The 27,340-nt window shown below is 40.2% G+C and overlaps 2 protein-coding genes and 1 long non-coding RNA gene across 3 annotated transcripts; 1 reads left to right on the top strand and 2 right to left on the bottom strand.

The window, feature by feature from the left end:
- Positions 1–288: 288 nt before the first annotated feature.
- On the bottom strand, positions 289–2,383 carry LOC115599357. Its single transcript, XR_003988337.1, has 4 exons — positions 2,306–2,383; positions 1,368–1,444; positions 541–705; positions 289–417 (listed from the first exon to the last, which is right to left on the bottom strand). It is a non-coding gene; the product is annotated as an uncharacterized LOC115599357 (long non-coding RNA).
- NIPSNAP2 (nipsnap homolog 2) lies at positions 1,976–16,475 on the top strand. The gene is made up of 10 exons (XM_030462204.1): positions 1,976–2,150; positions 6,227–6,366; positions 6,445–6,490; positions 9,024–9,118; positions 11,089–11,159; positions 11,467–11,607; positions 12,026–12,057; positions 13,292–13,386; positions 14,231–14,314; positions 15,037–16,475. Exons 1-10 carry the CDS (start codon positions 2,065–2,067, stop codon positions 15,099–15,101), a joined length of 855 nt encoding a protein of 284 aa, XP_030318064.1. The 5' UTR covers positions 1,976–2,064; the 3' UTR covers positions 15,102–16,475.
- A 2,834-nt stretch (positions 16,476–19,309) lies between these two features.
- PSPH (phosphoserine phosphatase) lies at positions 19,310–24,396 on the bottom strand. The gene is made up of 5 exons (XM_008490688.2): positions 24,076–24,396; positions 23,357–23,491; positions 21,690–21,835; positions 20,763–20,911; positions 19,310–19,496 (listed from the first exon to the last, which is right to left on the bottom strand). Exons 1-5 carry the CDS (start codon positions 24,294–24,296, stop codon positions 19,386–19,388), a joined length of 762 nt encoding a protein of 253 aa, XP_008488910.1. The 5' UTR covers positions 24,297–24,396; the 3' UTR covers positions 19,310–19,385.
- Between the last annotated feature and the right edge of the window lie 2,944 nt (positions 24,397–27,340).

The raw sequence follows: 27,340 nt of genomic DNA, 5'->3' as shown, positions 1-27,340 counted from the left end.
GTGGGCAGTTTAGTGTGGTTGCCTTTAACCTGTCAAAGGAATTACTGAGTTCTGGCAGAGATGGATCTCCTCAAACTGCCAGCAGGAAATAGAAGCTGAGAATACAAGGCAAAAAAGATGGAAGTACAGATTGTTAGACTTAGTCTCATCAGAAAAGCTAATTAAAACAACTCATTTTGGTAGGGATACAGGGACTGATTTGTTGCAGAGTTTAGTATGAAACTAGAAGGCTGTAGCAGTGAATGATTAAAGATGACTTTGTCCTGTTACAGCTCTGGGGATGTTGTCCTGTCTTCCAGGACATAAACCAGTGTGTGTTCAGCTGTCCCAGCAGCCTGGTGTTGCTGGCTTTTCATTTGGAGATAAATGAGAATTCACCTTCAAACCCAGCATTTGTGGGGACAGCATTCCATGGCCCTGTGTGGAGGGGAGAGTGGTGTATTCAAGCTAGGAAAAATGATTTTAAAGTCTCTACCTATGTCATTGGACTTCAGAAGCTAAACAAGGTGTATCTAAACAGAGTAAAATGATGTAAAATACCTTGCTTTAAGAAACAGAGCCAGCTTGCACATTAGCAATCTTGTGTTCTCCATGGTCAGTAGTGTAAATCCTTTGCCCTTAAACTTCCTTCACATGCATAAAATCCATTTCATCTGCCTGCAAACTGCTAACAAAGTCCAGTTGAACTCAGCATATTATTTGGGCCTGGAAGAATGAGAAACTTAAGTTTTATTCAGTGCTTCAGAGAGGAAAAAAAAAAATACCCCTCTTGGAAAGCTTGTCCTCAAACTCTGTTCTGCTTGTCAGATCAGTAAGTTGGGATGTCAAGATACCTTGATGCAAATGTCTGCAAATCAATAATGTAAATGTGCTCTACTCTCAGAAAGTTATCTTCATCATCTGGCTGTAGGTTACTCCTGTTGATGTGTTTGCTGTAGTGGTTTAAGCTTTATGTAAATGACTCAGTAACTGTAGCTGGCTGATTAATGCCCTTATCAGAGTGGAAGGAAACCTGGGCTCTGACTCCTCCAGTAAATATAAATTGTGAAACTTCATCCCCAGCAGAGACTGAGAGGAATCAGACCCACCTTAGAATATGGCCCTGCACTTTAGGAATTGCACTTTAGTTGTAGAACAAAGGAATTTGGTCCTCAGCACTTGGGGTACAAGTGTTCTAACTAGACAGATTTATAAGAAATGGAACAAGTTTCCTGTTCCAATAATGAGTTGCATCTACATCTAATTATTGGAGTAAATAATCTTTCCCTGGATCTCCTGTGATTTTCCTTGAGTAGATGTCAGTTTCTTTTTGCTTTTTTTTTTTTTTTTTCTGAGATTTGACTCATTGCAGGATGTTTTTCACTTACATGCCAGCACTGGAAGGATTGCCCAAAACCTTGATATTCAGAATGGGGTTAAATGGGTGTAGTCTCAAGTGTAACACCTGTGTAAAAGATTTATGACAGTTGTAGGTCTATCAGGGCCCTAAAAGGACACCACAGGGGCTGTGTTTTACTGATGCAGAAGCCTCAGATCTAAAACCCATAAAATGCCAAGGGAAAGCTGCACAGTGCCCTCCCCTACACTTTGTGTGTTCTGTGTAGGAAGACCCAGTTTGCTCATTAACTTATATTCTCTATTTATTGGCTAGCTGCTTTTACAGCTGCCCTTTACCCATTAGTCTAATTACAACTTTACTCTTAATTTAATGCAATATAAAGCCTTGATGCCAGCAACCACCTCCCCTTTCACCCAATTAACGGCTGCTGCCACTCAACCGCAGCTCCCGGAAAATATTTTGGCTGCCTGGGGGTGAAGCGATGCACCTGAAGAGCAAGAAACGCGATTCCTGCACAGATTTCACCGCACTCCTGCGCTTTTTTTCCCCGTTTCCCCCAATTTTAGGTTTTTAGAGTGTGTTCGGGGGGCTGGGGGCAGTTGGCGCATGCGCGGGCTCTGCCCGGGGGGCGTGGCCTGCGGACCCTCCGCGCGCCGCTCGCCCCCCCCCCTCCTCTCCCTCCCCTGCTTCTCCCCCCCCCCCCTCCTGCAGGCGGCAGGAACAAGATGGCGGCGAGAGTGCTGCTGCGGCGGAGCCTGGCGGGAGCCAGCGCCGTGCCGCGCCTCCCGCCCGGCGGCGGCCTGGCCCTCAGGTGAGCCCTGAGAGGGTGAGGCGGGCGGGAAAGGGCCGCCGAGGGAGGCTGGAGATGGAGACAACGACACCCGCGCCTCTCCTCGCCTCGCCGCGTAAACATCCCCCCCCCCTCCTTCCCCTACCCCGCCTCCCCTCCCCAACCCCTTTCCTGACTGGAAATGGCGCCCCGCTCGCCGGAGCAGCTGACGGGCTGGGCCCGCGGCCCTCCCGTGGGGCGCGGAGTGCGAGGTGCTCGGAGTGGCCTTCAAGGTCATGGGCCCCCAAGGCCAACCCCTTCCCTCCTTCCTTCCCTCCCTCCCTGCCCAAGTCCGTCCCTGGGTGGCGGTGATGGCCGCGCCGCACCCCAGCCCTGTCCCTCCCGGAACGGGGGTGTCCTCCAACCCCCGGACTCAGGAGGCACCGACACCCCATTGCTGAAGGCGAGAGGGTGCACAGGCACCCCGCGGCCACGTATCGTCGGATTTCGGGGTGCAGAGCCGCCCTGCAGGCTCGTATTCCTGGAGTTGGGGTATGTGCATGCTCTGCACCCGGCTGTCCCTCCAGGATCAGGGTGTCCACAGCTCCTCTGTATCCCCACTCCACCCAGCAGCAGGGTGGGTGCCCTCCCTGCACCTGTCCTCTGATGTTGGGGTGCGTGGCTGCACACACAGCAACACCCCGTGGTGTCAGGACGCACAACCAACCACTCCGGATTCGCTGCTGGGTTGCACCCCTTCCCCACCTCCACGTTTCCCCCCGTGTCAGGGTGCGTGGCTCTGCACCCCACCATCTCCCTGCCTTCCCCACACACAGCAACACACAGCCCCCAGCATCAACGTGCTCCCCTCCAGTGTCAGGGCACACGTACTGGTGCTTCCCTTAGGAGCTGGGATGTGTGTGCACAGACAGACAGACAATCCCCAGGTGTCAGGGATTGCACAGACTCATCCGTCTCGTTTTGGGGTGCATGCTCGTATGTCTGATGTGCAAAGGGTCAGATTTGCAGACGAGTGGCAAGGGTGCACTCACACACAACTGAGAGATGTTCACACGTTTCTTGGGTGGAGGAAACAGACTACACATGCTCCCTGGGAGCTGGAGACACAAGTGACCAAGCTTGGATGGATTTATACACATTTTTTCCTCCCTTTCTTTGACACGGGGAAAGCTGCTGTCTCAAGCCTCCAAGTGGGCAACAGCCCCTGTGCAAGACCAAAGGCATCACTTCAAGCAGCTATTTAAAAGCAGGAATGGAGAATATATGTTGTGGGATCTTGCTTGCATGTTTTGGGTGTTTAGTTTCAAATAAACTTTGTTTAGACCACAGATCAAAACCTGTCAATTAAGACAAGTTGTTTTTCTTTCTCTTCCAGGCAGACATGGGTTACTACAAAATCTAAATATTTGACCTGATATCTCCCACATACTTTATGTTTTGTGCTAAAGTGGAAGCTAAGGGATAGACATGTTTTCACCAGAATTTTTAATCTAAGCAAGCTATTCAGTGTTACAATTTGTGTTCACAGCCCAGTTATTGTAGCAAGAAGGTTAAGCTTATAGTTAACATTTCTAGGATAAAATCTTGCTGGCAGGGTCAAGCAATACCTTAAAAGATTGCATGCAATCTCTCTTTAATCACTATTATTCTTAGAAAGCAAAAAATTATGAAACGTGGTTGTGGTTGATGGTGACAGCTGTCAGTCTGAAAACATTAATTTAGTCTCTACTATTCCAGAGCTAATCTTGTGTTCATACTGCTCACATAATTGAACCGGTAATGAGTTCAGGACTTCTTGGTTTGTGGGTGTCTAGAATGACAGCAGTAGTGTAGGACTTCTCAAAGGGTATGGATTAAAAATATGGCCCTAGCAGCTCAGACTGGGTGCACTGAATCTCTGTTTTAATACACTTCAGCTGCTACCATTCTTCATTATAAGTAAAGCAATATATTTAGATGGATAATTGTGATTTGTTAGTCAGCATGAGGAACAACTGCTAGGTAAAAAATTTTACATAAATGTAAATATTAAAATAAATGTAAAGTATTACTCATTTAATTGCATTGAAAATTAAGTATACCTCCCATTTTAGGTGCAGTTTAACATTCAAGTCATGAGACTCCTAATTGCAGAAGAATGTACTTCTTGGTATTACCCTTTAACTCCAGCTTACTCTTCCTGCTGATAAAGCTGCTTCACAAAAAGAGCATCATGATTATTTGTTCCTTTCATCTCAAAAGTTTGCTGCAACCTTTACCCTCGTAGAAGAGTGTTTTAATTCTAGTTTGGTTTCTATTTGATAAGGGGAGGAAGTGGTGACAGTTTACAGATCTGAACTGGAAAACAGCACTGTAGGGTTGAGTTCTGCCTCCCAGAGCCCCATTTGCTGTCCAGTTAATGATTACTTTAAGGGAACGCTCTAAAACAACTTGGATTTTTTAGGTGGGCTTTTACCCTGTCATCTGGGACAGTCTGTGTTCCTGTGGCACCCCATGGAGATGTGACAACACAACTAAAGTCACCTGTGCCTCACCTCCTCCATCTGAGATCAGAGATACTTAAACTCCAGGCAGCTGTGTACCCTCTGTTCTAGCAACCACCTTATCCTGGAATGTTCCTTTAAATACTTGAGCTGGGGAATAGCTGCTTAGCTTTCAGCACAGTAACTTGTTTGTGTGTTTGTCCAGGGCCCAAGAAGGCACCATTTCAATAAATGCACCATTAAGGTATTTATCAGTTCTTAATACTGAAGCCCATCTCAGCTGCAGTTGTCCTTCTGGTTGTTATTGTTTTCTCTGCCATGAAGTACTTCTGCTTTCCTCTGTCCTCCTTCCACAGGGTGAACCAGTTCATTATGTTATTTTCAGCTATTGGGACTAAAAGGTTAATTGTTGAAAAACATCACTAATGTGAACTACTTTTGTGCAATACAGACAGACGTGTTCATGTGGTTATTTTTCCTGATGAAAACTGAGATTTTCTTTCCCATTTTTTTTTTCCTTGAGGGATTTTCACAAACTTTTGATATCTGGGAGACAGATTGATAGTCATTAAGTAAGGATGAAGAGTTGACTTCTGCAGCAAGAAAAGGTTTACATTTTCAGCTGTAGTACAACAGCTTTAGAATGTCAGATGTTTTAGTTTTTCAGCAGAAACCTCATATCAAAAAGAGGCAAGCTAAAGAAAGCATTTCTTAGGAGAAAGAAGAAAAAAAATTGAGCTTGGGGTCCCCTATCAAACATTGTAAAGAATAAGTTAAATACATTGGCTTTCTTGTCCTTCTGCACAGTTTTTGGTGACAGGTTTTCTGTCAGATGGAAAAGAGAAGAATAATTTCTTGAACACATCTCTCTAAAAGCCACATTATGAATTATGTTTTGTGCACTCTGATGTAAAGCAAAGTTATTATCTACACATGTACTGGCAGAAACTGCATGAGGATTAGATAAAAAAAGACAATAACATTATTCTGGTTTTTAAATAATGGGAAATTGCAAGTGTTTGGCAAAGAATATGGATCTGTACCCCTGAACTGAAATATTTACAGGCTGCTTGTATCCTGCCACTGGTCATTTTTCCCAGATTAGACTTCCTCATTATTTTTTTTTCTAGAGATGTGCTATTTAACTTTTCCTTTTTTTTTTTTTTTTAGCAACGTAGGAACATATGGCAATTACTTTCCTATTTACTCTGTACAGATTTTTCCTTATGCATGCTGTCTTTTTGCTCTTTTTCCCTCCTGTCTGTACATCAGGACAGACCTGGCCTCTTCAGCAAAGGCACTTGATTAAAAAGAAGATAAATAAGCAGCAAGAGCAGCCATCCACCCATTCCTTGCCATGTGCTCAAAGAATAAAAGTTGATGGTGGGTGGTTAACTGATGAGCTCTAGTGAAGTGTTGTATGAGAGGGTAAACTCTGGGGAAAAAAAAAAATTGCTTTTACCTTGGTAGGAAGTGGCTCAGTGGAAAGTTACATCTGTGTAACTGTGTGTTATGATACTGTTTGCATTAAGCTTGATTGTGCCTGTCTTCCCTGCCTTGTGAGCATTGTCAAGACACACTCAGTGACAGTGTGATGTACTTGTTAACATGTAGGGGGCTGGTATCTTCAGCTAGCAGACCTCGTGAAGAGAGTTGGTTAAAAACGCTATTTGTTCGCAAAGTCGATCCAAGGAAAGATGCTCACTCCAACCTTCTAGCCAAAAGAGAGACCAGCAGTCTGTATAAACTACAGAGTGAGTGTTATTTTTATATTTGACATTACCATTTCTTGATTCTGTTCCTGCATTTCTCATGTGATGTTGTTGTTTCAGTTCACAATGTAAAACCAGAATGTCTAGAGGCCTACAACAAGCTTTGGTAAGTGTGTGGATTATGTTTTCACGTTTTAGACAATGTTGATTGGATCACAAACAGCTCTGAAAATTGGCAAATATAATTATTTAGAGGGGAGGTGGAAAAATTCTGCTTTTAATTTCAGGGGATGGTGTTAAATATTGTTCTTGGAGAGAGATGGCAAAAAGTACTTTGCTCAGTTCATTCCCTGTCTTCCCTCTTGGAGGTGTCATTTTCCTAAGCTGCAATTTAGGATGATGCCTCCCTTAATTGCTGTTCCATGCAAGTAGACCCTGGTGCTATAGCAGGTCCCACTCCAGCTGCCATGTAGGAATGTGTTGACTGGTTATTGTCTGGATACAAGAGGCAAAGAGAGGGATCACCCAGAAGTAAAATTACCTGCTAGTATTATATTGAAGTATAGCTGAGGGGATTTTAAAAACCCAGAAGATGATTTTCTCAGTTAATTTGTATCCTACAAAAGTAACGTTGCCAATATCTGCTCTTGAAGAGCTGCAAGTCTTTGGACAGGATCTTTGCACTGGGGTGATATCCTCCAGAGGGAGCAGTACTGTTAGGGGTTTTCTCAGAAGTTAAAGATTTATGAAATGTATAAATTAGTAACATTTTAAATTTAGTACTTAAAAGGATGAAATTTCAGAAATATCAGTCTGGTTCTGTCTGCATAATCATTCCTCTGGACCCAGAACAACTTCCTTTTCAAGAACTGCATGTTTAAGTTTGGCAATGTAGTAGTGAGTCTCCCATGGTTTGTAAGAGCAGTGCTTTAGTGCTGACAGTGATCATCTTGTCAGCTAAACAGAACATTCTCAGCATAGTGATACCCTCGTGCTACCATTTCTTTAAGTGTGGTGTAGTGGTGAGAACAGCAGGGCTGGAGTGTGGGGAAGAAGTTCACAACTCAGTTTACATCCTTAATTCTGTTGTTAGTTGGCTGTGCACAGCCACGAGTAGATCTTTTGACATCTCTGTGCCTTCATGTGCTCAGCTTTAAAACTCCAGATAACTGAAAACTTTTCTCCTTGCTATACAAACATAGAAATCCACTAGAATAACATTCAGGCTAAGGGATTTTTAGGTTTTTTTCATTTTAAAAAATAAATACATGCAGAGGCATAATTAGCATTCAACCAGCTTTCTGTTTAAAAGCTTAATATAAACATGTCCAGTTAAACAAGGCAGCAAACCACTTCTCTGCATTATCTCATGAGCTGCTTAAATGTTGAGTGACTCCAGATTATTTTATTTTCAAGGAAAAAGACAGTAGCAAAGAAGGAAACTGCTGGCAGCAATCAGATGGAGTGTCTGTGGTTAGATTTACTCTTTCCAAACCAAAGGAAATCTTAAGTATTCCAAGGAAGAAGAAAACATAAGAATGGAGTAATAAAAAGAACATAAACCTCTCTGAACTTCCCTCCTTCCTAATTTAAAGATGAGCAGATTGCTTAATTCCCTACTCTGTTTCAAATCAGAGTAAGGATTAGTCAGCATGTATTGATAAATAAATGATATAATGAAGACAGTTATGAGAGTACTTTATCTCTGTGGAGAGTCACTGCAGTTAAGAACCCCTTCTGAATAATTGCACTTAAAAAGGAAAAAAGGGATGTTTTGTAGGTTACTCTGTGGGCCATTTTTTCTGTAACTTGCATCAAAATATGGTTTAGGGTTATTGTAAGTGACAGGATCCAGAGGAAAACTCCTATGTAATGACTCTGCCCAAACCTACTTCCTTTTATTTTATATTGTGCAGAGACTCATTACCTTTGAGCCAAACCAAGGAAGAGGGGTAATTATTTAGATTAATTGACTTATTGATCAGTTAACCAATACAGTGCAATGAAAGCTGTCTGAATCAAGCAGCAATTGGTAAAACTTAATTTCTTAATGCTAATGTAGGCCACTTTTAAAGCTTTTTGGGGAAAATGTTAGAAATATTGGAAATACAGAAGTTTTGTGTTGGAGGTATTTTTAAGGCCATTTCACTGCCTCAAACTCAAGACTACATCCTGAAATGGCAGAAAAAAAATAAGACTACATGCTATGAAGTAAAGACATCATTTATCAATGAAATTCCTGTGTTTTATTCACTCAGCTCAACAGAAGTAGTAGCACTGTACCTGGTACAGAAAACTTCTCTCCTGGGTTTGTGTGTTCTGCCTTACGTGATAAAGCAAAGCTTTTCCTGAAGCAAATCCCCCATGTAGTTAGGCTGCATTTTCTGTGAGACATCCTGATGTTTGTTTTCCTAATGTGTTGAATTTTAGGCAATAGACATAATTAATTGCATGGAAAGAATTCTAGCCTGCTGTGTATTTGTCATGCAGTCCCAGAAGCACTTACCTTAAATTTCTTTACTGTTGTAGCTCTCTTTCCCCTTGCAATGCAGATTTTTGTTATTTCAGCTTTCTCTTCTGCAAAGTAGAGCTTGTGAATTTTCATACCATAATGATAAACGTGTGGTGATTTGTTATACGTATCAACTGTAGCCTCCCTGAGGAAATGCAACACAGTGTCTGTATTCCTTGTTTTCAAGTCAAGAGGTGCTGCCAAAGATTCATGAAGAAAAACACTACCCATGTGCACTGGTGGGGACTTGGAACACGTGGTACGGAGAGCAAGATCAGGCTGGTAGGAGATAGAAGTACAACAGAATGTAAAACCATACAAGTGAAACGTGTGCTTGGCAGGTTTCTTCTCTTTAAATCATTTCTGTTGACAGTAAACCTTTAGCAATGTGTACAGCGAGGGTGTGTGTGCATCAGTAGCCATAATAACATCTACAGTGCTTGCTTTTTTGTCTTGCTGAGTTTGACAGTCAAGCATTAATTCCTAAAGTTTGTCCTCTTGTTAATGCACTTGCATGTTTTCCAAGTGGTAGAATAACATTTTGGAAAAATGGTTGTAAAATACAGTCCTGTGATGTTTTGCAGGCACAGATCATGTTCCTGAATATTTAGGGTAAAGGCAAAGGCTTAAAAAGACAGACTTTATCTTGCATTGGCCAGTATAAAAGCTCTACTCAGACTTCAGTTGCTGTGTGAAAATAAGACTGATATAAAATAAAATAAAATAAAATAGAACATTCACACCATCTGAAAAAATGATGGCATTGTAAAGTCAACAATAAGCTAGGCCTTTACTGGAGGAAAGTAAAAATATTTCTGCCTAACAAATGTTATACAAATGTATATGCCTAACTATGCAGATTGAAAATATATTTGAATTAGAAATTACTGAAGAGCTGCCAAGGAGGTAATTACAAAGAGTCCAGTGTAGAGAGAAAACTTGAACATTTCCTGGGCTCTGGGAAGTAGAAGGAATGGGAAGCCACCAGTACAGAGTGGTGTGCTGATATCTGTTGTGTAGCTCTGTTGTTAGAGCTGTATCAAGATCATTGCTTCATTATTGAAAAATAAACTCATGTTCACTTTTTTCCTGTACTCACAGCACATTGCAATATTGAAACTGAAGAAATGCAAAGAAATAGCAGTAGATGAACCAAAAAGCATCTGAGAAACAGTTCTAAAAGTTGAAGGGAAATTGGGGAATGAAGACAATTTAAATGAGACTGTCAAGTTTGATTTGCTGCTTTTGTAATGTATTAACATGGACTATATCTGTAACTGCATCCATAGCCTGCCTTGAAAATGTTACTGCAACAGTTCTAGCAGTGTAATAAAGCAGCTGATGGAGGGTTCAGTACTTGTGCCCAGGCTGTGTTAATATTAGGTTAATATATCAAATTTGCCCTGGGGATAAGGCAGCAGAGACAACAGGAGCATTGAATGAATCTCCTGTCATAGTGAAGTGCCTTGAATTAGTCTCCAGTTTGCTCTTCTGGAAAAGGCACAAGACTGCTTTAGAGGAGAGAAAATAACTTTTGTGACTCTTTGAGATAAAATACTGTTGCCTTGCTGTATCAAGTGCTTGTAAACATTTTTCATTATTTATTAAAAGTATGTGTTATGATTTATTAAAGAGATAATGCTTTGAAAAACCTCAAATGGAGATATGTAGATACCTGTTCTAAAATTGTTCTTATGGGGAAAATCCCAGCAACTGTAACAATTCTAGCATGTTCAGATAGCTTTTGCTTTTTTTTTTTTTTTAATATAAACTTTAGCTCAAAAATAACATTTGCATTTTTAATGACCTACAGAAAATGTGTTGCTCTTAGTGCTGGAGTAGTTTACTGAACATCTACCCCTTTATTGCTCTTAGATGAAATTGGGCTAAAACAACTTTTTTGGAGTTAAGTCATCGTCTCAAATTTAATCTGTTTCCACTACAGACATGTAAAGTCATCACATCCTACTAGCATGGCAACAAAAAGTCCTTGCAGAAATTTCCCTCTTATCTTCAGAGTAGATGGCAAGATTTTCCAAGAGAATCCTTTTCAAAAAACAGATGATTCAATTATAATTAAAACATTCAAATGTGTAGTGCTTTCTTTAATGAAAATCTATTTTTAAACCTGTTACCTGACTTCTGGTTTTGTGTAATTCTGTAGTATCAGGAGCAATTTATACTGTGATGTTCCATAATACTTAGCTCTGGTCTGTGACTTCCCTGAAAAAGCTTCTTTTTTTCTGTTTCAGTTCATCTGTGGAGGTATGAGGGAGGCTATCCAGCTCTCAATGAGGTCATGAGTAAACTCCGTCAAAACAAGGTAAAAGGCAGGGATTCTGTTAGAACTGGTTATTTTACTGAAAACAGAACAAAGAATAGAGCAAAAAACCTCCAGGAACACTTTATGAAACACACTCAGTGCTGTGGTAAGACACCACCCGAGATTCTCAAACACACCTGGAGAGCTCAGCTGCCTTTCCAATTTAAAGGATTTCAAAACATTTTAACAGATGCCTCAAAACCCCGAGAGAGCATAAAACAAATAATTTAAGCCACCTTATGGCATGCTGCTTTTTGTTGCAGAATCAGAATGCAGAGTTTGACAGGGATCCTCTTGGTTTTTTTAGGAATTCACAGAGTTTCGCAAAGAACGGGGGAACATGCTCCTCTCACGCAAGAACCAGTTGTTGTTGGAGTTCAGTTTCTGGAATGAGCCTGTTCCCAGAGAGGGTCCTAATATTTATGAACTGAGATCCTACCAACTTAGAGTAAGTTTAAGGGTTTTTGTTTTTTTTTTTAATTTTTAAGCTGTCGTAAAATGCTCGAAGCGTGTTTATACGGGGTGGGTGGAAAACAGACCTCATCTTAAAAATCTGGTTCTTATCAAAGCTGAGTCATTGTTGTTCTCAGTGTGGGGTCCAAAATGTAGGCAGGCTGCAGTGAGATACTGATATCTTCAGGGCTGAAAACCGTGGTTTTATTTGAAGGAAACTTCAGGCAAATGACTAAGAAGTAATAGAGTAAGTAAACGGTAATTACAGATGATTATAACATGATTATCACCTGAAGGAAGTGATTTCATTAATGCATATTTTTTTCCATAAGTAAATGTTGTGAAAACTGTCCGAGTATTCTAACTTAAAAGTCTTTAAACTACAGTTTTAACAGTCTGTTTTGTTTTTGTAGCCTGGAACAATGATTGAGTGGGGAAATTACTGGTAAGTGTTGATTTAGCACTTGGGATGTTTAAAAATTACAGAATCATAGAATGTGGAAGAAGCAGAATGGTAACACAGCATTTCAGTTCCCAGGTTCATGTCCTGCTTCTGTGCTTTGCAAGCTGCAAGATAGTTCTTTGACCCTTAATGTACCCTTTGAGGAAGGAAAAAGGAATTCTGTGTGCAAGCAACACTGTGGCTACTGTGGTTTGACTTTCCTTCACATAACACTTCTAGTTTGCTGTAGTATAGCAGAAACCGTTTATTTTCATTTATTTATGGCAGTTAAATCCTTGAGACTGTGTAGAACTTTCACAAGACCACTAGAAGCTGACTTAGGTTAAATGGGCTAATATTTTGGCTTCTCTAATCTTGAAGAGTCAAGTTGCTTCTTGAAAAGCTATGGGGCATCATATTTGTATTTTAATATATAGGTTAAAAGCATTTCACAGGCTTCTGTTGAGTTCATGCTTCTGAGTTTTTCTTATTTAAAATCAGTTGTAAATTTCTTTCAGTTTACATTTACTGTTCTTGCAATTCTGATATTGGATATTTAAACAGTTTGGAATATTTTCAATTATTTTGACAAAGCTGAGGACTTGGATTTTTACATGTTACTGGTATAAATTATTTAATTACAGTAATTTTAATAAAATAAGTTGAATTTAAGATTTCTTATAAAATAAGCATACCTGTAACAGTACCAATCTGTTGTAGAAGATGCAGCATGTTCATAGTTAAGAGCAATACTTATCCTATTCACACAACACAACATGGGGCAGTGCATAGGACAGCTACATAGCAAAGATCTCAGTGAATAAAGAAGTTATATTCTGCTACCACAAAATCTGTGCTAAATGAGTGTGGCACAGATGATATGACTGAAACTCAAGGATTTAATTTTAGAAGAACCTGCTGTAAAGATGGCCTGCCACTTGATACTGTTACAGCAGTTATCTTTATACTGCATCTGTAGCTGAAGAATGACCAATGCACAGTGTACTAAAGGTGTAGGCTTCCATTTAACTCATTTTAACAAGGTATATAGGTAGATATTAATTATTCAATACTGAAAATCAGTGTATTGCAGAGCTTTTCCTTAATTTTAACTACTGAATTGTACTGCAAATGCTGTTTTAACATTTTGGCTTCTTTTTAACTCCGTTTTCCTTTCAATTATCACTTATTCCCTCCCCAGATCTGCTCTTTCAATGCCTGTTTTGCTCTTCTGTAGGGCTCGTGCAATTCGTTTCCGACAGGACAATAATGAAGCAGTTGGAGGATTTTTCTCACAAATTGGACAGCTGTATATGGTTCACCACCTCTGGGGTAAATTTGTCCTCTGCTTTCTTCTCACTGAATCATCCCCTAGCAGACTTGTCACTTTGCCCAGGAGACAGGGTTTTTACAGAAGGCAAAGGAGTGTCTTAAAAGAATTTTTTGGTTTTACATCAACAATGTGATTATTTTTTTATTATCTTCTGTGTAGGTAACTTTAGTCTGAAAACAAGCAAGCAGAATTGAACATTACATCTTTTGTTCTGGTTCTGGTAACAGTTTCTCATGGTCCTTTCTTATTAGGGACAACTTAAGTTTGCTTTCAATAGCATATGCCTGACAAGCCATGTCCTGCCATCTCTTTTCTCTTTCCCCATTCATGCTGAGGTCAGGTTTTTACACTTTAATTTGGAGCATCACATATAACACCCCTACAAAAAAGACAATCCAACATTCATTTAGATTATTACATCATGGTGGTTTGGCTTTCTCTGTGTGTTAGTCTGCACAAATTCTTAGCTGCTTTTCACCTTAGGTTTGTCTCAACTTGAATAAACTTCTCATATAATATTTATTTAGAAAATAAGCAGAACTATCTTCATATCTCAGCAATTTAGAATACTATATTCTGACACTAGAAATCTCACACTACTTATGTAGAACTTTACTCTGTTGCATTATCTCTCTTACCTGTGTCTAAGACATTCTTTTTCTTCCCCAGTTCCTTCTGTTTGTGTTGGTTTGGGAGTTTTTCCTCTTCATGGAGAACTTCTTCTGACGTTTTTCTTTCCCAGTCTTTGCACCCTCCTAATTACATACTAGAATACTTTTAAGGGAGCCATGCATGTGCAGAAGTAAAAGGAATTACTTTGTGCTTCTTATTTTCCCTCACCAGCTTACAAAGACCTCCAAACCAGAGAAGATATAAGGAATGCTGCATGGAATAAACCTGGCTGGGATGAGCTAGTCTATTACACAGGTAACCTATTAACTCCATTGGAATGCTGGAGCTAGACTCTTGTGCATGCCATCATTTTTGTTCTTAAGTACATTGATTAAGGATAAAATATTTTGTATTCCTGCTGCATGTGTGTTGGTGTGTCAGTTTTGTAAGAGACACTACTGGCTAAAACATTGCTACCTTAACAATACATTTTTATACAAGCACCTCTCCTAGAGCAGAACAGATTTGTGTAAATGCTTACATTTATTTCCAGAAATCTAAGGAGCCAGCAGTGAAATTTGGATTAAATTATTAACTCTAATATTTCATGGAGTACAGGAACCTTGTTAAATGCATTCCTTTGAAAAAGGAATTTAGACTTTGGAACCAGAAACCAGGAGATGTTTGAGATCAAAGATATCTTTCATAACAGAATTCACAAAAGTATGCTAAGCATGTAAGGTTTGGTTCCATAGGGTACATTTCAAAGGAAGTATACCAGAAAAATGTAAGATAACTTTCATTATGGTGAAAAGGAATAGGAATATTTGTCATCAAAGGAGGAGACAGATTATATTTAAAAATTCACTTGTGCTCTAAACTATGCTTCAGTTGCAGGAATGTTGGTGGTTACTGATGGCTTGGCATGCACTAGCTAGCAGAGTAATTTGAAGACAATATTATCTGTTCAAACTGAGTGTGCAGAATGACTGAAGATCTCTGTTAGTGAAATTAAACCCTGTCTCAATTTTTTTCAGTGCCACTTATTCAGGAAATGGAGTCCAGAATTATGATACCGTTGAAGATTTCTCCGCTTCAGTAAAGTCCCTGATTTACTTGTGCCTACATAGTTAAAGTGACAAGTTCTTGTCTTAAATTAATTTATGGTATACATTGTATATCATAGTCTGAAATATAAAAGTACTGTATTGAGCTTATCAAAGAGACCTCTTTTCTTCAGAATCTAATGACCTTTTGCTTTTAGGATTGTACCAAGAAAAAAGGCTATCTGGGACTGTAATTAAAAGGTTGGTTAATTGAGAACAAGTGCAAAGACATTTGAGTTCCTCTGTGAGACAGCTCCTCAGGTTAAATTTGGCATACAGTATTTAATACACTCTGCTATGTAGGCAGTGCCCTTGTTCAGTAACAACAACAGAATCCAGTGTTACAGTTGCTGCAGTCTTTGAGTAGCAGAATAGTGACCACAGATTTTAAAAACAAATGTGGGAGAGCCCTTGGGCAGCTCTGAAACACACCTGGCTGTTCCAAGACCAATAGCTCTGAATTTACAAATAAACAGTCATGAATTGAGGCTCATGCTGTTTGTCAGGAGATAGCTTTGGGCAGAGAATAGGGCATTCTCTTTTGCAAGGACTCTGGAGCCTGTTGAAACTAATTGCACATTTGTGTAGATAAACTGAAATTAATTTTGTGAAGCATGACCTACGCTTTTCAAACAAATCTTGACAAGAGGTGGTTGTCTGAACACTCTGCAGGGAATCAAGTTAAATACATTTCTCTCTACAAATACTTTAGAAGTCTAGGAAAAGGGGTTTAATTTAATAAGCAATCATGACTTCAGACATATGCTTGGTCAGGTGTTTCACTAACTGTACAGTAGGTACTTCTGAATTGATGTGTGAAACTGCCGCATGTTGAGCCAGTAGGATTGGCATAAAGCAGTGTCCATTATGTCCAGTTCTATTTTGGTTTCACTTTTAGATTAGAATATATCAACACTTTTGGTGTCTGCAATGATGTGAACATCCTGTAAGTGAAAATAATAGTCTCTCTTTCAGCTGGCTACAAAAATCAGTGTAACATACAGAATGTACAAATCAGCTACTGAATGTCCAGTTTGTACATTTCAATGAGTTTTCAGGAAGAACATATCAGTCAATAAAATCCTTTTAATTTTCACATATTACTGGCACCTTATATGTATTGCAGCACCTGTGTTTTCTCTCTTGCAGTGCTTATTATGAAAACTTTGAACAATTACATTGAAGATATCAGCTTAGCCAATATCACTTCTCTGTGTCAGTGACAGCATGTCCCAGTATTCTCCTCTCCTTCTCCAAAATGAGTTCACAGTATCTCTGTTACATCCCATTTTGCTAAGTGTTCTGGAGGTCATAAGTGCTGTGGTGTAAAATACAAGTGATGTTTCCTGTTGATTTTCTCTACAAATTATGCTCAGGTCTGATTTCTTCTTTTCTTCCCATGTGAAACACTGCACTCCTGCCTTTGCTTGAATTTTGTCTTGAACAAAGTCAATATTTGGTCTGATTCTTGTCTATTTTCATATTTTCCTTCTAATGATAGGATTTCACTGAGTAAAATTCTGTACAGTATTAGCTTACATTTCTCAGCTGGGCTTCCTAAGTGGGCCAAGTGCATCATTTCAGCTGTTCCTTCTTGTAAAGGAGTCACAAGCAGTACTGTCATCTGGGGCTGTCATAATTCCAGACTTTTGAGACTACTGTTTAGCTGCAAAAGGAAAAATATTACTATCAGCTTCCAGACTTTGTTATTTTTCACAGTAACCTCCCATATTTTTTTCCCAGAGAATTCTGCTGATAACTTACACTTCATAACCAGTAACCTGTCAGAGACATAAGGTAAAAAACATTCTCAAAGTTACAGGATTTTGTGGCTTCTGATGCAATCCATGTTTCTTACCTTCAGCCAGGTTTACCTTCAGATTTAATTGCAGTCAGGCCAGGCTGTTGAAATTTTGCACGAATAAGAAATTTAAGGAATCACTGGATGCTCTGCAGGGTGATGTCATATGGCACAAGTATCTTCAGTCTGCTGAAGATCTGAATTCCTGGTGGTGTTGTCATGCATTACAAATGTGCCTCCTGTCATTCAGAGCTTCATACTCACACTGGCTGCCATCAGAAAGAGATTAGTCCTGTTATTTTAGTTACAGCTAACTATGTAAACTCATGGACCAGAACACAGTAATGTCACCCTTTCCTTGCTTCCCTTTGCCTGAGCCCTTTCTGAAGTTGGTTTTCCCCCATTGTGAACATTGTTGTGATTTTTTTCCCCTCTTAATTTCATGGCCATGTCTGCCTGCTTCCTCTGACTAGCAGAACTTCAGCATTTCTTACAGCAACATTTGTAGAGTTCAGAACAGAAATGGTTGGGAAGAGAGAAACAATGCCTGGGAGTCTCTGGACTAATTATCATTCCACTGTAATGAAGACAAAATCAAGTTTAGTTGTCCTGTGCTCTTCCTAGAAAAGACTGCAAACTGTTCTTTTAAGAAGTCCCCTCATGCAAATTGAGTATGTATCTTTAATCAGTTCTGCCTCAGTGAATAATTACATTAAAAGAGAAGCTTTGTAGGAAGCTGTGTGCCTCTCTGTGCTCTTAGGAGCCCCACCTGAAGACCAGGTATTTACTTGCCTGATGTTTGCTTCTCTCCAGACTTTGTTCTGCTGTGATGGGATATCTGGAGGTGAATTGGTACCTTGGCTGCAATGTTGAAACCTCCCTCACACTGCTTTATTCCCATCTATTTTTTTCCCCAGTATTTTCCAGACAAAAGAGCTTACCCACTCAGTAGGCCAAGTAATTCTTTTGGTACCTCCTGGACTTGAGGTCGGGCTTTCTATTTGCCCAGTTGGAAGAGAGGTGGTGTTTTTTTTCAAACCAGTCAGACCTAAAGGGCTGTTGTGAAATCCTTGGCATGATGCCATGTTTCCATAGCAGTCAGACTGGCAGAAGATACTTCTGTGAATGTTAACATCCCTGTGGCACAGAGCCTCCTGCACAGTCTTCTGACTTTAGCATCAGTGAAGTTACAAATACTTGAAGCAAAGCACGACACAGTGCTTGTAGCATCAGGGTCTGTAGCTATAGCTGATCAGCTGGATGGTAGATATTTTTTTTAATGGTCTTTTAATTCAATAAAGCAGCAAATGCTTCTGCTTCCTAACTGTAGAACTGCAGAGAAACACAGAATGAGAGCAGAAAGAGTTGAAACTTGTTCTGCTATCCAGTCTTGAGTAAACAAAAGCATGATTGTACATGAGCTGCCCTTGGAGCTGTCTGAGATTTTTCTCAGCAAGAATTTGAAAGAGATCATCTTTAGTACTCTCCCAGAAGAGTCGTGGTGAGCAGCCTGGTAACTATTGTCTGTCCTGGCTTTTGTGAAGCTTTAAAAACTGTATACAGATACTCATTAGATCTTTTTTCTTTTTTTTTCTCTACAAAGCAATCAGAAGTTATTTTCTGGATTTGTTTTAAACCCTTCTACTTTTCTAGTATTTAAATCCTCAAACAATTATTGCCTGTCTACCAAAACCATCAGATGAGATGGTCTCAGCACTGAGAGCTGCCATTCATCACTCAGGGGTTGTGTCAGTGCCTCTTTCCCCTGTGTGCTTTCTGATGCTGTTGCAAAGTGGAAAAATCCAGTGTTTGTTTTAATTATTGGTGCTGTTCAAACAATTGGACAGGAGCTCTCTCACTGCACCTTGATCTTATCTTATTAATTTACAGAGATCTAGAGCAAGTTGTGGCAACTTGTGACTATCTTGTGGAGACTGGGATTTTGGGAGGGAGGCAAATCACTTGTTTCTCTCTAAAATACGTGGTGGGATGGAGGAGAATCAGTACAGTTTAAGGGTGGTTGATCCACTCTTGAGGAAGAGTCTAGATTAGTTTCACAGTATTTTCTTAGTCAGTAGAGCTTTTGTGTTTTATAAAGTTGATGAATTACCTTCCATCCATTACCTTCCAGCCATATAGTAATGAAATCAGAGATATTTGCTGTTTCTGAGATTGTTTGGAATGGAAAGTATTTACCATACTGTTTACCTTCTGGACTCTATTTTTTATTATTATTATTGATCAGACAAACTTACTGCTTGTGGCCCCTTTAATCATCTTTTGTAGAGGTATTAACTTCAGTAATTCTGAAACAATAGATAAGCAGTATTTACCAGGGGCCAGTCTATTAAGATATTGCTAACTTACTGACAAGTTCCTACCTTAAAAAGTCCAGAACACAACTTTGCAAACAAATATATGTTTAATTGCATTTTATAATGGATTTACAGTTGTTAAATATATTACTTTAAGGTATAATTTATCGCTCTTCCAGTTCCTTTAGGAGTTCATCAAAGTGAGTAATGTACCATTTAGCTTTCTCCTTCACTTGTTTTCTGACTATGTTTCCTCCAAATCCAATGAAGCAGTCCTGGCAAAACAGAAAGAATGAGCACATTTATTTATTACTGCAGTCCAGTGTAAAGAATGAGGCTTCTCAGCAATTAAGTCTGCTTTTAAGATTGGTTTTAAAAATTATTCTATTGCTCCCTGCTCTCTTCCCCTATTTTATTTTGCATGCTAATTTTTCAAATTTATTAAGAAGAATTTCATTAATTTTGATTAGAGTTTTGTTCCAATAGGAAAGTTGTGTCTCAGTGCCACCTAACTTCAAGATTGTTCAGATTTGAGATTTTACTGAAAATCTGGTGTAAATATGATGCCACATAAGGCCTTTCTATTCAAGAATGAGTTAACATGTATGGAGCACCTCACAGTCATGCCTATATTATCTTTACTGTGTTTACCTCATTTGATACCAAAGGTAAACATTAACCATGTCTTCAATAATTAACCAGGACCAATCATCATTTCTGCATCTTAGAAAAGCATCTGCAGTGAAAGTGCAGTGTTTAAAATTTCCACTGCTTTTTTTTGCCTTGGGTAGAAAGCATTCAGCCAATGCTGAGCTGATACTGTGTATTTAATAGTAAGGGACCCACTGTCCTAATTCCAATCAGCAGTAGCTCTGAGTTTGTTCCATTTCCATGTACTGGGATATCTGTTCCCCAGCACTGGTGAAGCAGGAGTACTGGGGTACTTTTATGTAGAGAAAGGTGCTAAAGAGGAGACAGAATTAAAATCTGTCCTCTGTGAAATGACCATTCATAAAAGCTTTGTTTCTGTCAATTATTTCACCCTGTCAGGGCTGAAACCTTCAAAGCTTTCATCACTGTACAGTGAGGTGAGATGAACCCTCTTGCTAGGCCAGGATCAGGTAAATGTGCACCAGATCTGTGCCAGACCCTCATGCCAAGCACCCCTGATCAGTGCTCAGAACTGCAATCTTGGGAGGGTAAGGCAGAGGGGGTTGCACAGAAGTAACAACCACTGTGGGGATGGAGGAGAAAGGCAGGCATGACAGTACCAGCTTGGTTGGAGACAGGATTGTCAGTCCTGCTACACCCAGCCAGCACCCTGGCTCAGGGAGGTTTCACCCTTACTGAGGTTGAACTGAGAAAAATCATTGCATGATGCAAGATTTTTGGAGGAAAACCACCTAGAGAGATCTCTCTTAGGCTGTGGGAAGTGCTAAAGATTTCCCTGAAGTTTTATAAGGAATGCAAACCATTTTTTTCCTTTTTCCCCAGAGGGTTTGCTCAGAAGAAATTTAGAATTCTTGTTGTTTAATACTTACAGCAGGAGGACAGGCTTCCATGTCTGTAGCTCCATCTCCAATCATAACTACTTTCTTAAAGTGAAATTGTTCCTTCAGATGGGTAATAACCTTTCCTTTCCCCCCTGACTCAGCTGTTGGTTGTGTTTCATCAAATCCTGCATATTCTCCTAGAAGACAATGGAAGGACAAGTCAGCCACATAGCATATTTTCTTGTAAAATGAAGAAAGGTGCATGCTTGTGGTCTTTACTTCCAAAAACTGCTAATTACATGCAGTCCTGTAAGACTCCCAATATCAAATATACAAAAAAAAGTAATTAAAATATAAGCATAGCAACCATTTGACTCAAATCTTCAGTGGGGATATATTCAGAGAGCTGAAATGCCAAGCCAAAAGTAGAAAGCCCTGTATGGGTGATGTTACAAATCCATTCCCAGTCACTCTGATCTGGTCATTCTGGTGTAAACATTTCAAAAGCAGCATCCAGTATGATGTAGAGACAGTGTAAGAACAAGTAAGAAACAACCTCACTAACTCAAGTTCTGCTTGATTACACCAGCTTAAAGTGCAGAGCAGCTCTACTACTGTACATCAGTCTCCATACATACCCCAAAGTCCCTGAAACTGAAGTTTGCCTCTGAAAGCAGGTAAGTGTAATGAACTCTTTTAACTTAAAGGAGACAGGGAAAATGAAACTCTGCTGTCAGCAACTGTACTTGTTTTACCTTTGACACAGCTTGCAATTAAAAAGTAACTATAGCTGGAAAATGACTTGAACTCATGTTTTTGGTAAGGTCTTGAAATTTTCCAGCTTGGAGCTCGCTGGCTTCACAACAACAAAGGTCATGTAGGCTGGACAACTATCTGTAGCCCAATATATGACAATTTGACCCAAAAAAAGGTGACATTCATTAGTAAAGAAGAGAGACTTTGAGGGAATCTCACCATTAAAATAAAACTTCAGTCTGTTGGCATAGATGTTTGCTGTTGGAATGTTCAGCTGGGAGGCCACGTGCTCCACAATGCTCTGAAAACCACCAGACACCAGGAAGACCTGAACCCCTCGTTGATGGAGCCTGCTCACCAGCTCCCTGGGAAGAAAGAGCAGTCACCAAGAGTGAGTCCCTGTCAGCATCCAGGGATTACAAGGAAGTTAAAATACATCTTTCTAAACAAGTAATCTGGGCATTTAGTTAGGATTTGCTGCTTTCCAGCTCCATCCATCTCTGCTGCCCAAAGCTATTATTTCTCTCCCTTGCAAGCTAATGCATACACCTTGCTTGAAAAGAGATGAGCAAAACCATCACATCTAGAGACAAGCAGGTATTTAGTTGCTCAGAAACAAGCACTCCCTATAAATGTTTTTTTAACTCTTTCATATAGTTAACATGAGTTTCCTTGAATAAATGAGAGCAAACCTGGTTTAAATTTTTTTCTGAAGTAAAAAAACAGCAAGAAAACAAATTATAATGTGGGGGAAAAAAAGTAGGGAGATAAAAACCACTGCACCAAAATACAAAAGTGGACTGAAAAGTGTGCAGAGCACAAATGATTCTAGGCAGTGATGCCATCTTTAGAAGAGGGCACCAGCTACAGAAAAACAATCCCAAGAAGACTTTTTCAGACCCAGTTGATGTCAGTGGGGCTTGAAAGCAGTTAAAAAGTTTTACGTTGCTTGGCTCTGGAAGCAGGAGATTTGCATGCAGCAGTGCTGAGCAGTAGTAGCAGTAACAGCAGAAATGCTAAATACTGAAAAGCAGAGGAGGCTTAAAGCAGGCTACATAGAAAAGGAGGAAGAAAGGGAAGGAATGAAAAGGAAAATCATGTGATCCTAAACAAGGAAACAATGTGCTCTTTGTAGTTCATCTAGCTATGCCTTCTGCAGAAATGTGCTTCATTTCAAGGAGAAAATACAAGCACAATATTAACCAAAAACTACTGTATGTGGTAAAAGTATTTGAGTCTTGGAACTATAGCCGGATTTATTTATCAAAATTAAATTATTTTGGATTGGTTGAGACAATTTGATTAGGGAAAAAAAAACTTTAAATAGACAAAGGTTATCCCAAACCCAAAGATGAATGAATACACAGATAGATACACATTTCCCCTTAATGATTTTTTAATACTTTTTATGGACTTCACTACACTAGAATGGGTAGCTCTGAACTCCCTTAGGCTGAGTCCAGGGGCATGACTGCACACAGAAGTGTAGGAGAGAGTAATACAATTGCAGAATAAACCAAGGCAGTTGTTCATAGTGGGTATTAAATCTCCTCCCAATTCCATCACCTGTCAAAAAGCAGATGTGATGGAACAGATTATTTTCCATGCCTGCTTAATCTGACTCAAGTCAGAACTTGAGTTTGCCAGCCAAAATGCCAGTTAACACCTAATACTAGGGTTGTTTTTTTTTTAAAGACACCCACTTGACATGGACTCAGGCCATTATAAACTCCTGATAAAACTTTGTACACAAACAGCATGGAAGTGGAGTAGGAATGCAATCTGAACCAGCTCAGTGACAGCTTCACTAATGTCACAGAATTCCATTGATTTTTGCCATGTGATTTTGGAAGACTTTCATTGATTCACTTGAACTTTCTTCTTACCTTATTCCTGGTGTTAGCTGAGGGGGTTTGTCAGATATTAATTTCTGCACTTGCTCATAGGAGGGACGTATGAGCCCGAGGCGTGCTGTTAAAGCTGCTTTGAATGTCACCGTGCCACCCATGGCTCTGCGGGTCCTGAATTGTGATCCAAGGAAAGCAAATCAGTGACACTTAAGCTGAGGCTTCTCCAGAGAACAGTTAGTTAAAGAAGAGTGACAAGGAGCAAAGTTATACCATATTCTAGGTTATACCATATCTATGTGGTAAAGGAGAAGACTGGGACATTGCAGAGACTGGTAGCAGCCACTGGTAAATCTCCCCAGACCAGAGCTGTTAGAAGAACCAGTGAGGGAAAAGAAAACTGCTTCATTCCCTCTGCATCTGAGCCACTGGGACCAGTATCCCTAAACTGCAGCCCAGGTGTTGTTCTCTGAAACTTAGCCAAGTTTAATGATGAGGGCAGATCTTAGTCTATCGAAGAGTATTCCATTATAGAATTTATGTCTGTCTGGTTCTGTTGAGTGGCTTCACAATCCCCAAAGAAATTAGTTCCTTCACTCTGCATTAATTCCACTTAAGAGTTTAGAAGGATTTTAGGAGTAGTAACTCCTGTGACAGAGTTTCACTGATCCCTCTTATAACTTCATTATCACAGCCTGACCTTATCCATGCTTTTTTAAAATTCTCATTCCCATGAAGTAAACAGCAACTATACATACATCTCTGCCACTGCATCTCCAACTCCACAGAACTTGGCCAGTTCATCAATTCCTTCTTCCCTGATGACTGTACTGTCCACATCAAAGCACACGGCGTCGGCGTTGCGGAAGATTTCTTTCATCTCCATGAGGGATGCCATCCTTTTAGGAAGCTTCTTGCTGTGAGGGGACAAGATAAAGTCTCTCTCTGAGTGGCAGTACTGCACTCTGTCTTGAGCCATTTGTGCAGCGGGTCTGGTTCTTGTGAGAAGGGCCAAGCAGAGCCTGGTAGCCAGCTTTTATCAAAAAGTGTCAGTGGTGGTGGAGGTCTGGCCCCGTTGCTGATTTGCTCTCCCCTATTGCTGCCTCCTGGTGTTCCACTTACGTTACAGGTGGGCCGTGGAGCTTTGGGCAGTCCCTGATTTGCTCTCTGCAGGCTCAGCCCATTGATATTCACATGGGGTTCAAGGTTGTAAGACTTGGCATTTGCTGAACCATCAGACTGCCAAGTGCTGGGTGGGACTTGCAATTCTCTGTCTTGCCCTCATTGCTCAAATGGATCTGAATTTCTCATCAGACCCAGGCTAGTGGGTCAAATTAGTTGCTCCAGGAGATAGTTAAAGACAGCCAAGCCTTAAGGATTTCATTGATCATTGTAGACATAACTGTCTGGAAGCTATCAGTGAGTAGTTGTCCCTAAATCATGATGGTTTAAATCTGGTTTTATGTCCTGATTAATAGAATCTAAATAATACCATCATCTGTGAATTCGCAGAAGATTTGGCTGTTAACACTGAGAATCAGTCATTCATAAAATCCATTAAATCCTTCATCTTTGAGAACTTAAATTAACCTGTTAAGATACCACATCATGACAGTTTTTTCCATAACAATGGCTGACAAAAGCTTATTTTCTTCCTCCTTTGTATCTATCCACTTTAAAACATTGAGCACCTCTACTGCAGCTCAGAAGCATCAGGTATTAATCAGGTATTTTCTTACTCTTAACCTACTCATCTTGTGCTTCACCCTTCCATAAGGGAATTCAGTGTGGACTTTACCAATGTGTATATTGGTAAAATAAATACAGAAATAACAGCTTTCTATCTGTCTCACTTCCCAGATTTTTGTAAAAGTTTTTTTTGGTTGTCTCTTCTAATCTCATAACTGTTTCTCAGGACACATCTTGTTTAATTGATCTGGGTAGCAGGTTCTTTTTCTGAGAGAGGAAAAAATACCATCAAACAGCATAGTAAATCCCTTCATTATGTTATATACCTCTATCTTTTGTTTTCCTCTCACCAAGCTAATTTAATTTTTTCCTGTATACCATGTGAATTTTGATAGTGAAGGGTCTTATACACCCAAGTTCCCACTGTATTTTTCTTTTTTGCCCTTTTTGGACAAACTTTGCACCCCCAGATACAAAAGACATCCAGTAAAGATGGAGAAGGTTATCACTATGTACCTTGCTGTGGGAAAGTAAAGGACCTGACTGGTCCTGGTGTGTAGCTCCAGTCAGACAGGAGACATACAGGGATCACACATGATAAGCAGCAGTGCTGCTTCCTGAGGTGCCTTCTGGGCACTCACTGAGAGATCACAGCTAAATAGTTAATGGAACAGGAAGCTTTGGTTGTTCTCCTATAACTACTAACCATATGGTGAATATTAGGATATAAAAAAGCTTCCTAAAAGCTCATCTACCTTGTGAGTGTGAATGGGAGAGCAGGTATCCCCCAGCCCATACTTTCATTCTGTCTGTTCTTTTTAGGTGTGGGAAGGTAGGACAGAGCCTGGGCTCAACCTCCTCCAGGTGCCAGGAAGCAAAGGTGAGTGAGGATGCAGTAAAAAGGGGATATTCCAGAAAATAATTTTATAGTATTCTCCTCTGGGGAGGGCGGAAACAGGGACTGAACCATAGTTGGATAGGCCTCTGCTCTTGGTGCAAAAACTTTGGTCTAGCCTTAGAAGTATCACTAAAGAATTACTTGGTCCAGACAGCATGTGGTTTTTTTATATTTTTCTACAAAGACTACACTGTACATATAAGAAATAGAGTTATCAGCATGGCACATAAAAGAAACCTCTTTTTCTTAAATGGCCTTGGCCATGAGAACTTCCCTCTGGCAGAGGCTGGTTCTGAGCTAAGACTTGGCAATGGGTAGACAGGTGACACGTGAATTCTAAGTTTACTTTGTGTTAGCCTTGACTTGACCTTGGCTCCACAGCACTGTATTGGTATTTGCAGTGGAAGATTCTGATTTCCTGAGCAGGAGGGCTTGGACTTTCAGGCAAACGAGATGCATTTGTGCAGCAGAATTAAAGAAAAATACATCCACTAACATTTTTAAAATGTCAGTTTGTTTATTTTTTCCAGGCTACTGGAAATTCTAAAATCCAGCAGCCACAGATTTGGTGCCAATTTGAAAGATTTGCCCTACTGGACAAACCTGTTGCATCACCGTGGGGTGACATTTGCGTCACTGTCCCAACACTGGTTCCTTATTAAGCAAAGCTACCCCATTGCCTCATGCTAACCTGAGGCTGCACTGAGACATTGCCACAGCATCATGCAATGTCACTGGGTGTCACCAGCACACTGTGACACCATTGCTTGGTGAGAACCTGAAATATTCTCCTGGATACATTTCTTCCAAATTTTAAGCTCTCCGAAAAAATGTTATTGCTAGAAAATGCAGTTCAGAGAATGAGAGACATTAATATTTCATCTCTTTGGTAAACGTATTTTCCATAGTCCTTTCCTTTCTGGAAGCTCCTTAGGATGATGAGATCACTGCTGTGGTGGGTTTTGCACTTTGATGGACAAATAGAAATAGACAAGTTAGAGGAAAAATTACAGATACCAACTGTGGAGTCATGGTTGGAATTAACCCTGTCCCTCTCTTTGTTCCATGCAGTAACTCCAAAAATGTTTCAAGCTGTGGTTTATAGTGCCTAAGAATGACAAGTTGGAAGGGAGTAGTTCTTGATCTCCCTTGGCCTGTGAGCTGCCAACATCTTTCCACTTTCTACTACAGCTGGGCATTGAATCCTGGAAAACACAGCCCTGGTTTTGGGTGATGTATCATTACACGTGTTGGAGAACTTGTGATGGTCTGTAAAGTAGGGAAGCTCCTAGGGGAGCAAAGAGGAGAACCTATGAAGGAAGCTTCAGCTATTGCAGGGAGTCTTGCTGGTGGGAAAAGCACATTTGAGGAGTTAAAGGTGGTTCACTTGGACTGAAATAAGGCTCTTCCTTTTTTGGCAGAGCTTCAGGGGTCAC

Source organism: Calypte anna, chromosome 19 (assembly GCF_003957555.1).
Source record: "Calypte anna isolate BGI_N300 chromosome 19, bCalAnn1_v1.p, whole genome shotgun sequence".
NCBI lineage: Eukaryota > Metazoa > Chordata > Aves > Apodiformes > Trochilidae > Calypte > Calypte anna.
Note: the sequence above shows the minus strand (reverse complement) of the source record. Positions and strands in the feature narration are given on the sequence as shown.